We start from the raw sequence: 12,963 nt of genomic DNA, 5'->3' as shown, positions 1-12,963 counted from the left end.
GCTATATTAAAGCCCCAAATTTGAACTTCGCTTGGAGTCTCCAAAATGTTTGGACCGATCTTTCTTCCTTTCTCACTCCCTCTCTCTATCTGTCTCTCTCTACCTCTCCTCTATGTTTTGACGAAGGACTGAAGGAGGGGCATCTCCTTGACCATAACTTAGAGATAGAGAGAAAAAGAGAGCTGAAAGAGAAAGAAGAGAGAGAAGGATAGACGGATGGACTTTCCAAATTCAAACAAGGGTTACCGGACTGGATGCGACATGAGAGAAGGGTGCGTGGAGGAATTTTTTTATTTTCCTATCCAACTAAATTTTCTACCCTGACATTTTTTCTTATTTCCCCAAAATACCATCCTTAATTTATCATATGACCTGCAGACTAATTTTCTTTCCGTTTTATGGTTTTACCTAACAATTTTGCCAAACTTTAACTGACAAAATATCCTACCAATCTTTTCTTTTTCGTTGAGTAATATCCTACCAATCTTTGTTGTATATAGCAAAAAAGGAAGTCCGCCACCTCGCAAAGATTGATTAAAACAGAAGTGTCATTAATACTGGTTCGGCCACTTCTACCAATGCAATCAGATATTTCTCTTCTTCCTTATTTTGTATTCTTTGTTGTTTTTATTGTACTTTCTCAACTTGGTTCTCTTGTTCAAGTTGGTTTCAAATTTCTTGTTATATTTTAGACCAACTATTTCTATCCTGTGTAATCTGAAGTAAATAATTTGTAATTTACTTGTATAGCTTGAGTACTTGCACATATTTACTTTCTAATAAATGCAGACCTTAAAACAAGTCTTATCAATCGAGTATCTGCATGTATTTATTTACTCTCTAATCAATTCAAACCTTGACTCTTCTTATCAAATTCACGCTTGTTTTGAAAGCTGAAAACATATACATTGAATACAAAGACTTGTTTCAAAATATTAAGATAACCTGAAGAATTCTAAGGTTAGAGAAACTATGATTTATCTCCTAAAGTGGAGAAGACTAGCTTAACAAGATGTATGCCAACACAACAAGATGCCAAGATGATAATGCTTAAAGAACCAAAATTAGAGTTATTATACTATTATAATTACCAGTCAAAACTCTAAATATCAATATCTGTGTGTGAGAGAGAGAGAACTGAAAAAGCTCAATTAAGATAGCCGAATGTACTATGTCATCAAAATTAGGGAATCGTCTGATTGGTGCAATGTCGTATTCTTGGGAGAATGAGAACTGAAAGAAGAAGAAATGAAGAAGTATAAAGATGAGGTCTCACAGGAAAACTGGCGCCATAACTAGAGTAATGGTTGCAAGCATTTTGATAAGGACATGGATCGATGGTCCAGCAGTGTCCTTAAAAGGGTCTCCCACTCTGCAACACAAACATGTATTAGCCAAACAGCTCATTAGAATAGTCAATACTGAAAGGACAAGATTCGGGAGGAAATTTTGACTTGTTAAAATTTCCAGTTCCATCCTAAGTAGTTTCTAAGATTTTCAAAGATAAGGTATGTACAAATTTATGGCAAACCTTACTAGACCAAACCCATGCTGCCCGAAAAACATTTTTAGATCCCTTCTTACAAAAGAAAATTTGGCCTATGGGGTTTTGACAAATTTTCCCGATTGAATTTATGAACTTACGTATCCCCAGTGATTGCAGCTTTATGACAATCACTTCCCTTGCCTCCTAAAGCTCCAGTCTCTATATACTTCTTTGCATTATCCCAAGCACCACCGGCAGTGTTTAGGAAAAGAGCCATAAGAATACCAGAGACAGTTGCAAACATTAGCATAGATGCCACAACTTTAGCACCGAGTAGAGGATGTCCTGTAAAGTGTCCCAACCACCGAAACAAGAAACCTGCAACCCATAACCATCAGAACTTGAATATATATATATATTTATATAATAAAGTAGCTTGGTTTTTATCGTTTTTAACTAGCAGATTTGATTTTGTGCAAAGACATTAGACGGAGATTATCAGATTTGATTAATAAAGTAGCTTTCCAAGATGCCCTGAATGAATATTATGTCTTCTCTTTTAATTCTGACTTTCTATTTTTCTCTAAAACTACTTCTCTCTGTATATTTCTGTCTTACAAAATTAATAGCTTATTCCTCGACCATGGGCGAGTCACTTTATCTCTCTTCTTCCCCACCTCCACACATACTCAGGCGAAGGGGAGAGAGGTAAAAGACAGAAAACGACTCGGTTTACATTAATAGCTTATTTCTCGACCATGTGACCTCGATAATTACTCATTGGCATTATGTGCAAAACAGAACTGTATGCCATATGGGCAAGGTTATACCTAGTGTGTGCGTGTCTGTGTGTCTATATATGTATCCACATATATACGTATACATATACATATACATATACATATACATATACATATACATATACATATATATATATATATATGTATATATACTAGGGTGAAGCCCATGTCGTTGGCACGGGAAAAATAAAAATAAAAACATTGAAGAATCTATATCAAAAAAGAAGCAAGAAAAATAAAAGATAAGAATTTAGAGAATTTGCATGAAAAATAAATTGAAGGATGAACAATCACATAAAAGAGACAGGGGAAGAGAAACACAGTTCCAAGAGATAAGTTGAAAACAGCAAACATCCCATTATTACGCTTCTCTGGGCAAAAAAAGGATAGAGCTATGAAAATAAACCTTAAATAGATTAGGTAAAGTGGGTGAGCAGTTCATGAATAGGAAGTTAGATAAAGTGGGGGTATGTGTTGGTTATTGGCAATGGTTGGGAGTCAACAGAAGTCGAAATATGGGGTTTTCCTACGTAAACTGTGTGGTCTATGAGAAGCTTTTAGAAACAGAAATTGAGGGTGGCTTGTTTTTTAAAAATGTGGTATATAATCCAATAGATGAAGAGATTCAATATGTAAATGAGATGCTTGTGAATATCTAGAAAAGAACTGTACGGTCGAGCTCCAAAGACACCGTTGTGTTCTATACAACAGATGTGCATATATATATATATATATATATATATATATATATATATATATATACATATGTAGAGAGAGAGAGAGAGAGTAGTAGTAACCAGCGGTTTTGTTCATAATAAAGATGAAAGACTCACCAACAACAATGGGCGAAATAATTGCTAAAGCACCAGGCTTTATCATCTCCCGCAAAGATGCAGATGCCACAATTGCTACACAGCGACCATAGTCTGGTTTCTCCTTATACTCCTGTTTTAGGATGTTTAGTAGATTCATGAATCATTCAAATGGAGATATGAAACATAGAGCTAGAGTTGTTTTGGATTGACTTACCATTATACCGGGTCTCTCAATGAATTGTCTTCGCACTTCATTAACAACTTCTTGGGCAGTTCGACCCACTGCTGAACAGGCCCATGCACTGAATAAGAAGATAAGCATAGAGCCCAACAAACCTCCGACAAAAACTTCTGGAATTGCAATATCAACCTGCAAATCGGTCATTTGCCAATGTTATCTTGAGATACACAACAGAAAAATCATTTGAAAATTGCACATCTATTGAAATTAGAATTGGAATACTCTCATGGTTGAATACTTGAGCTCTACGTTTCAAATAGCTGCGACTAATCTTTGTGAAGCCCACTTCAGTTGGGCGGTAGTGTATGTGTCTTTCTAGAGAGGAGACTGAATTTCGAATCTTACGTGTCTAAAAGAAAAACAAATTGAAATTTAGCTAACCTGATGGAAAGCTGAACCAGCAAATAAGGCTACTTCATCCATATACGCACTAAATAGCAAGAAGGAAGCAAGTGCAGCTGATCCAATAGCAAAACCTTTTGTGGTCGCCTTTGTGGTGTTCCCCACAGCATCAAGAAGATCAGTGATCTCACGAACACTTTCAGGCTGCAAAAAACATGATAAGTTGAAGTCGAACCCCAAGGTCCACCTAACGAAGTATTAGAAATTGAAGGCAAAATAAAACTTTCATATGCATTAAGTTTTACCTGTTGGCTCATCTCAACAATTCCACCTGCATTATCAGCTATAGGACCAAACATATCCATGGTGAGAACATAAGCAGCCGTACTAAGCATTCCCATTGTTGCTACAGCGGTCCCAAACAGGCCGCCAGTAGGGTTTCCAATTTCATCCACCAAACCCGAAGTATGACCAAGCCAGAAAGCCGAAATAATAGCAACACTAATTACAAGAACTGGTAGGGCAGTTGATTCCAAACCCAAGCTGACACCTGCAATTATGTTAGTCCCATGTCCTGAAGCACTTGAAAGAGCTAATGTTCGTACTGGTTCATGCTTGTAATCAGTATAATACTTCGTGATCCAGACAAAAGCATAGGCTGTCATAATTCCAACCAAGCCACATAAAGCGAAGTTGAGCCATGCTGTAGGTGCTTGCTCAGTGTAAAGCATCCATCGGGTAGACTGTAGAAATAGTAATATGTCATAAATGAGGAAGTTATCCACTATGCAGTTATTTTAGCTAAAGCCTAAATGAAGTACTTGAGAGAGAAAAATTCTGAAAATCATATATATGATAGGGAAGTTATAAAACAGTAATAGCAATTAATGGTTGAAAAATATCTTATTTTTTTGGAATGAATGGTTGCAAAATATTAAAACGTTTCTGCTATGGATGAGGCCTTACCAGTCCAAATGTTATAACTGCTAAGACTATTGTAATTGAATAGCCTTTTTGAAGAATTGTCATTGGATCCTCTATAGGAACCAGAGAACCAGAACTGCGTGTGCCCCTGATTGAGAGTATTCCAATTGAAGATATAATCAAGTCGAACGAGTGAATAACAAGAGGAAACAAGATGAACCCAGATGGATCTGCAGGAAAAGGGACGTGTCAGGTGTCACTCTTCAAGATAAATTCATTCGACATAATTATAATATCACTGAGATGTATCTTGAACCAGAAAAATGTCACGCATTTGAAGATGTTGGGTTGCAATATGAAAAAGCTGAATCTTGTTAAATAAGAAGAAACTATTTATCAGCTTGAAGAAATCATCAGACAAACTATCAAAACAGAACTACCAAACGGAGGTACGGGATAAAGGTTAGCTTCTAAAGCATTATGCAGCAGAAACAGCGGACAACCTTGATACACGATGAAATTTGAATTTACCTTGCTTTTCCTTTTTACGACTAACTCAATTTACTTCTCACAGAACCTCTGCTGCGGTTGCAAAAGAAGAGTATTTGGTCCACATGTTCAAGATGCGATTTGTAATGCAAATCTAATGTAGTATAACTCAATCCCCATCATATCAACACCAAAAAAAGATATGCTTTGATATGTTTCAGTACAAAGCGTAACAAATAAGTAGATTAGGGTCAAACAATCCTCTTGGCCTATACTCTTACCATTTATAGATGTATTTTCATAAATCTTCTACTTTCTAAAGCATAAAGAGAATATGCATATACATGAGCTCGGATAAATGAAGTTCAAGTGTTTACTTGAAAAAATTAAAAATAAAAGGAAGTATATTATTTGAGCAAAAGAAGGGCACCAAAATACGTTTCTTTGGGTAAGTACCGGTATGTGACAAATACATGATCACTATAGGAGTCCAAGAAATCACAACTTACTATCTTAGAGACATTGAGACAGAGTGTCCTTGTTAGACAGTACTGCAGGCATCGTATATTCTAAGTTTGAAACTTTTAAGAATATAAACAGACTAAAATGCTCAACCTTCAATTTTGCAGCGTTTAGCCATTGTTCCCCCGAGTATCATAGCACTGATGATTTCTGCAGCAATACTCTCAAATAGATCCGCACCTCTAGCTGCACAATCACCTACGTTGTCTCCAACCTTCAAAATAATAACGGTATTAATATTAATTTCAGTAGAACCTAACGACTACATTTGAAACCTTACGGAAAAAGTTACAGAATTGGTTACAATATATCATTTGTGGTGTTGGTACACATTGCAAGCCCAGTTCGTAAGTACATCTACTCCGCTATGCGGAGGTCACAGGTTCGATCCATGGAAGTGCAAATCCAGGAATATTGAATTTGGGTATAAATAAATAGTTTATGTGGGCTGCAGGCCATTTAATTCGTCGGGCTTCAGGCCATTTATTTCATCGGTCTTTAGGCCAGTACTTATACGGCAGTTATCGTTTTTATCACATCATATCAATGTATCAATGCCTTTGTAATGACCGTTGTAGTCAATTCAGAAAAAAAAAAAAAAAAAAGTAGAAAATGTAGAGTATTAGTAGCGTACCCATTGATGTATTAAAACCAAGAACTTCTGGTGAAAGAAGGATTTTCTTTTAAGGACCTTGAAACTTGACATGCGGAAAAGAAAGAAATACTCCAGGTGAAGAAGGGTTCTTACTCTTAAGTACGGTAAGCATCGGGTTTGCTGAAGACTCGAAGATATTTCTTATTGGAAAAAGGAAATAAGATCACATTGATTCTTGACCATACCCCTTGTGCAACCATTTTGGTTGTTTTGTACAATATTTTACTTGTATAATTTTCTTTATCACCCCAAATTCTTTCTTCCTTTAAAAAAAATAGCAAGTCCTTCGTGCGTTGGTATCAAAAGATTTAAATACAGAAGTGTGCCTCGCATTTTCCTAATTAGTACTTAGTTACTAACTTACTAGAAAGTTTAGAAACAGAATTTTGTGAAGCAATTTAGATCCCTAACGAAGTGACAAACTCTACGTGAAACCTCTATACCATCCTGTGCAATAGACAACCTCAAGAAGAAAAAGGTCGAAAATTCATAATGCTGATTCATAGATTTTATAGAAGAAAGGTAAAAGTACCAGATCAGCAATGACAGCAGGATTTCGAGGATCATCCTCAGGTATCCCTTGCTCTACTTTTCCAACAAGATCAGCTCCAACATCAGCTGCTTTAGTGTATATTCCACCACCCAACTGGGCGAAAAGGGCAACAAATGAAGCACCAAAACCATAGCCCACTAGAACAAGTGGCACTGACAAACAAACACAACAACAGAAAGAAAAGATTACTAGATAAGGACAAAACCCACCGATAGGAAAAGGTTACATGAAAGTTAGAAGGGCATACAGTCTACGAGTAACTTATCACATAACGCCAAAAGGTACTGATGTCTTTATAAACAATTAAACTCAGCAGAGAGGATTCATGGAATAAAAACAATGAATAGCCTTCCTAGAGGAAAATACCTTCGCCATGGATCCAAACAAAGGAAAATCGCATAGAAAAGAATTTCCGTATGCAGAGTATTCACTAATGAAGATAGGGCACTTCAAAGGTTCATAAAATTAAGCTAGGAAAAGGGGGATTCATTTAGGTACTGGAAGGGATCATTGGTGCAATGAGGGCAGATAGAGTGACATTTTTAGCAGCCCTGATACTATGAAGGGTTAGGAGGTCATATCAACTCAACATTCAACTGCAAGGATCATTGCAGAGCAAATGCACCCAAAAAGGTATTGTTCTTTATATGGGAGGTCTGCATTGAAGCTACATCCCCAGGATAGATTACGGCATACATATTTTATCTAGCGAATAGATCTAAGGTGTCAACCGCGTAAAATATCAGAGAAAATAACAGCCACAGCTATATGGGTTTGTTCGTTAGGATTCTCAGCTAAAGTCTGGAGGCACTTCTTGGAGGTATTGAATTACCCTTAGACCTTCACAACTCAATGGAGAAAAACCTCTCATCTCATCTACGTTTCAAAAAAAAACTTCTCATCTCATAAAACCTTGGTGGAAATTCATTAAGAAAATCATGTGGGAGCTATAACTTTCTTCACCATCCATGGAAAATTTGGAAAAAAAAATGGAATCTAAGAATTTTGTAGTAGGATGAAATTCAAGATTTCTGCTGAACAAAATTATCTTACAAATGACGGCTTATATATATATTACACACACGCCTTTATGCGCTTCTGGTTTCAATGGCGTAAAGGATCAACTTCAAATTCTTCATAAGTAATAACAAATTTGCATGCGCTTCTCACATCTTATTTTGTAAATGGTTTTACTCTTAGGCCTTAGACTCCCATATATGTGTGACGGTGCAATGGTGCCTACTGCTTTTCGCAAATTCTCAAAGAAAAAAGTAAGCTCAGTGACTCTCAAAAGCAATCAACTATCAAGAAAAATATGAAATGCACAGGAAAATTATGTGTACTATTGATTTTTTTACTAAGGAACAACTTACAATCAGTGACCTTCATGGATCCGTCAGTGTCTACCCCCAGTAAAACGTAAAACGTCGCATAAAGGATAGCAACTCCCATAACAGCCAACGCAACAACAACAATTGCCGAGAAACCACCAGCACGAACAGCTATCTGCATACAATATATTGCAATATGTTAGGCAAACAGAACTGGTTTATAAGCAAAACAACGGAAATTCAGATACATAAACATGTACCTGCAATGCCTCTCTTGCAGACCGTCTGGCAGCACTAGAGACTCGAACATTTGCTCGAACAGACACCCACATACCCACATAGCCAGCGATACCTGAACATAGAGCACCTAGCAGAAAAGCAGCGACTGTAATATAAGCAGATGCCGTCCTGAACATTATCGCAAGAAAATGAAGTTAGACTCAACTATTTGGACAGGAAAATAACCGTGAGAAAGAGTTAGATAGCCTACCTTCCAAGTGATTCTTGGTGAGGACTTGTACTGCGGAACAAATAGATTAGAAGAATCACAAATGCTAGCACAAATGCCATCTTGGATATAGTGCCATACTGAGTCCTGAAGAAGCCTTCTGCACCATCTCGTATTGCTTCTGATATCTAAGAAAAGAATAATCTACTGAATCAATTGCGCAATGGAACTCTAAAAGAACAAGTAATAATCTTCCATTTGTTCCACTAGATTTTGCAGTTCATATATTAATATCTAAAACAGAAGAAATGAAAATGGACACTAAACATCATGTCGAAAGATCAAAACTGGACAAGAGAATGAATGATGCTAATATAGATGACCTAGCAGAAAAAATAACTAGAACTCTAAATATCACATATCAATAGTCTCGTTTGTTACCATGTAGAAGTTGTACTAGAATACTTAGACAGGAAGTCATCTGTTGGCATTGATTCTACGTTATCGAAGCCAAGGCATTAATCCCCCGGCCTCTCAAGTCTCAAGATAGCTTTGGTACCCACCTCTCTGATTTTGTGCTTTTTGAGTGACAGTAAAAAAAATTATGATTTCTCAGTCAGATAAGTGGATTCCATATGTACACTAATGTATAATTTATCTGCCGATTCAAGTTATAATTTATCGTGCATGTGTGTATCAAATAACTATAAAATATGGATTGCTAAAATAGCTATATCTATCTAATATGGTATCCACCCACGCCCAGCCCCCAGTTTAATATTCCACCAGCCAGCCAAACATTTCAGAGATAACAACATATGACACTCTACCAGTATAGATTCAACTAATCGGTGATAAAAAAATACTATCCTATGTTGAAGAAGTCCTTACCAGGAATCGAACCTCGCCAATATTATTACAGATAGAGTTCACTAAAACCTGATAGAAAAAGGCAAATACCTGAACCATCTCTGGAGGTCCTTCATCCTTGGCAAGCACCCATCTTGTAAGATATATGGAGAACAGGAAGCTGAGAATACAAATGGAGAAAACAAACACGATAACAGGGGAAGTTTTTGCTCCAATATAGAGTAGAGCTCCCAAGCCCAGGACAGAAAGGACAATAAGGACACGAACATTAAGTCCCATTACAATCCGTAAAACCTGTGCAAAATGAACAGTTAGTAAACCAAAAAAGGTAAACTAATCACTAATGCATGCTATAAACATAACAAGAATGCTATAGATAGAGCCAGGAAACATGTATAATAACATTGCAAAGTTGTCATTATAGTTTCTGAAAAATGGGTAAACATTTTAAATGGCATGACATTGTTAAGAAATTCAGAACGCCAGTAAGATGCTAAACTGCTTAAATATTTCAATTTGGTTTGTTTTCAATTTGTTCATGTACTTCAACTTTTTTACTGTTTCAAGAACAAATGAATAATCAACTTTTTAATCATGTTGTCTTTCAGTTCACCACTAATACCAGCAGGCACTGTCGCCACTCGGCAAATATAAACCGAGCCCCTTCAAGATTTCTAGTCCTTTCAGTGAAGGCAACTAGCAAAGAAGACTGAGTCAACCAACTAGAGTTACTCCTAATTTGATGCAGATTTACCAACTTAAGATACATCGTTCTAGTTTTCCTCTTACTCACCCTAGCACATCATGCCTCAATCATTATGTCAACAGTTTTGGCCCTAAACAAGATTAATATTAGATACAATATATAGTTACGCATCATGACATAGGGGAAGGGTGCTATGTTGACTCCTTTAGCCACCATGTCAAATAAGAAAAACAAAGCTGAAAATAGGATTAAAACTCAAATGTTCAACCTGTTTCCACAGATGGGAATGTAGAAGTAGATAAATTTCAAACTAAAGGGTTCTAACTGCTCTACTTATAAAGATTTTTTCAACTATGACATTGCCTCACTTGGCAAAAAATTGCATAAAGATTCACCAAGGTGAAAATTTCCAACAAAAATTGGCAGCTTCACAGAGCTTTTCGCACTGAGATACATAAGTAAAAAACTAACAGTATCCATTGGAGGATGCATAAACATGTAATATGACAGCTAACTTATCACATTAAGCAAGTAACAGTAACTAAATAGTGGATCTTTACCAGTGGAGTATAAGGCTTACTACGCATGACAGGGAAAGTCCTCGGCCTATCTTGATAAGGCCCCAGGTTTCCATCTTCCACGTCACCTTCCATCATGATTGCATGTGAGGAATTAACCCTTCTGGCAACAGGAAAAGGGTTGTACTCCCCGCCCTGGGGCAGTTCACCCCCTGAACCTGGTCGCTGAATTTTGAACGATCCTAATTCAACCTAAGCATGAAACTTTAGCACCAGACAAAAACGGGAATAGCCGATCAGTTTGGTGGTTGCAAATCGTCTCCTCTCAGCTCGCTTCTTTTTAGTATGGCTCCAAGTTGAAAAGTATTATCCTTCTTCAGGTTCTTCAACTCAAATTTGTTCCTCTAAAAGAAAAAAAAATTAGAAAATTAACATAAACGAAATTTCAAAACCATGAATAAATAAATCACAAGGAAACATGAAGTCATCTAATTACGATACGAAAAACAAGTCCATGAATGACAGAACACGAACGGATATACTTAAGCAACTCTAGCACGTAATCTTAAATAGAATATCTGACTCTCATGTCAAAACAAACTGTCAGACATTAACAAAATATGTCAGTATTGGACATACAAAACAAAGCCTACTCCCTCTCTTGCAATTATTCCAATCTTCAGAGTTCAAACTCCAATACATTCATCCGCAACATCAGTTACAACTTTCAACTCAAAATTAAAGCACCTAAACCCTAGCTTGAAACAACATCAGTTATAATTCCTAAACGGATCCTATAAATTCCACATTTATTTTCTTAACAAATTCAATCTTAAACCGATAAGAAATAGCATGATCCAACTTCAATGTGGAATCAGATGATTCAACTGTCAAAAAATGGACATTACTAAATTATATAAACACTTTTCAACATCAACAAATTCAAAAGAAAGAAAAAAAAAATTCAGAATCATCATCTTACTAGAATACTTCAAAATCTGTACAAACTTCCATGACAAAGTATCGAGAAAAACATATGATAGAATGTAAATTATTGAGTATTAGATGCGGCTTTAGGTCGTTGAAAGATGCATAATCGTGAAATTTACAAAAGTAAAGCCCTAAAAAACAAAGATCTGAGCTACAAAACCCTAGCTCGTCAGGCAGAATTCAAACCAAAAACAATGAGAATAAGATCGCGTTTTTACCTTTTCCGTTCTCCGAAACTAATCTCCGAATTACAAAAACACGCAGAAGAATTTTAGAGAGAGAAAGTTAGAGAGAGAGAGAGAGAGAGAGGAATTAGCAGATTGACTTCGATAACTTACCTCACTAGTAAATACAAAGTGGATATCCCTTTCACTAACCGCTAGTTGTATGAGAGTTACAAAAAGAGAGAAGAAAAACGATAATAGGTTGAGCCTTTCAGGAGAAGTAATAATGTTGTCTGGATAGTCAGTTCATGTTTGTTCCATGAGATGTCAGTATGATGTGTTGATATGACGTTTTGATATGACGTGTTAATTTGATGAGCATACACGTGTATAAGTCTGTATCCTAGTCAGCATTCAAAATAAGTGGGAAACTGGTTTCAGATTTCCATAGAACCCATTCATAGGCTTCCCCAGTTCACTGGGAGAGGAAACTATGGTATCCGTTTACTTATCCATTTAAAGTTTTAAACGAGTAATCATGGTCATTGAACCCAAGTAAAATGGATGTGCGATATTTGAGAAAGTAGGTGTCAATTAACCAAAAGATAGTTTAAATATTACCTGATGGTATGGTCATATCTTCATCATCATCCAAAGGTTGTTCGAGCTCGTCCTCAACCTAAAAACCGTATTACAAGCCACAACAAAAATCTTAAATAATCGAAATTTTTTACTTTTGAAACAAGAAACAAGATCATGGTCTTTTTCTAGCAAAGCAACTGTCGCACAACGTAAGGTTTCAAGGCATAACACAATGCTAGAATGCTCGTGAAGTTACCCAAAGAACAACTTCATTTGAAAAGGAAATTTGAGATTTTTGAATCCGAGCATTCAATCTTGTTATAGCACTCTTCAGTTTACGAACTTGATCCAAATATCCACTACTAATTGCAATTATACAAACAGCCAACAGTCCATCTCTCAGATGCAGAATATATTACTATTGTTGTTATTGAAGAAAAAGTAGAATTATATGTTGGAACTGTGAAAGATATGATTCACCTATACAGACAGGAAATGCTTGAAAATAAAAACTTTCATGTAAGAAT

General features: G+C 36.3%; 1 protein-coding gene across 4 annotated transcripts; it reads right to left on the bottom strand.

Annotated features, from left to right (window-relative positions):
• Window positions 1-1,047: 1,047 nt before the first annotated feature.
• On the bottom strand, window positions 1,048-12,398 carry LOC147556285 (pyrophosphate-energized membrane proton pump 3-like). 4 transcript variants are annotated; one of them, XM_086664133.1, is made up of 15 exons: window positions 12,029-12,398; window positions 10,743-11,104; window positions 9,567-9,770; window positions 8,649-8,794; window positions 8,419-8,566; window positions 8,201-8,333; window positions 6,807-6,979; window positions 5,713-5,833; window positions 4,651-4,838; window positions 3,990-4,427; window positions 3,724-3,888; window positions 3,316-3,471; window positions 3,120-3,231; window positions 1,645-1,864; window positions 1,048-1,372 (listed from the first exon to the last, which is right to left on the bottom strand). In XM_086664133.1, the coding sequence occupies exons 2-15, from the start codon at window positions 10,836-10,838 to the stop codon at window positions 1,273-1,275; spliced, it is 2,400 nt and encodes a 799-aa protein (XP_086520259.1). In that variant the 5' UTR covers window positions 10,839-11,104; window positions 12,029-12,398; the 3' UTR covers window positions 1,048-1,272. The 4 variants fall into 4 exon arrangements, with proteins under 4 accessions (XP_086520259.1, XP_086520261.1, XP_086520258.1 ...); XM_086664135.1 differs by having other exon boundaries at window positions 10,763-11,104; window positions 12,029-12,173; XM_086664132.1 differs by having other exon boundaries at window positions 11,909-12,110.
• Between the last annotated feature and the right edge of the window lie 565 nt (window positions 12,399-12,963).

The sequence above is a fragment of the Eschscholzia californica genome, unplaced genomic scaffold (assembly GCF_041429995.1).
Source record: "Eschscholzia californica isolate CP2 unplaced genomic scaffold, dmEscCali1.0.p SCAF_2, whole genome shotgun sequence".
NCBI lineage: Eukaryota > Viridiplantae > Streptophyta > Magnoliopsida > Ranunculales > Papaveraceae > Eschscholzia > Eschscholzia californica.
The sequence above is the reverse complement of the archived record's forward strand: the minus strand, read 5'-3'. Positions and strand labels throughout refer to the sequence as shown.

Excerpts from the sequence above, each read along its gene's own strand:
- LOC147556285 (XM_086664133.1), bottom strand. The coding sequence starts at position 10,838 with ATGATGGAAGGTGACGTGGAAGATGGAAACCTGGGGCCTTATCAAGAT. Across the intron at positions 5,834-6,806 it reads CTGCTGTCATTGCTGATCTG|GTTGGAGACAACGTAGGTGA; the intron begins GTACTTTTACCT and ends ATTATTTTGAAG. Across the intron at positions 1,865-3,119 it reads TATTTCGCCCATTGTTGTTG|GTTTCTTGTTTCGGTGGTTG; the intron begins GTGAGTCTTTCA and ends TATGGGTTGCAG.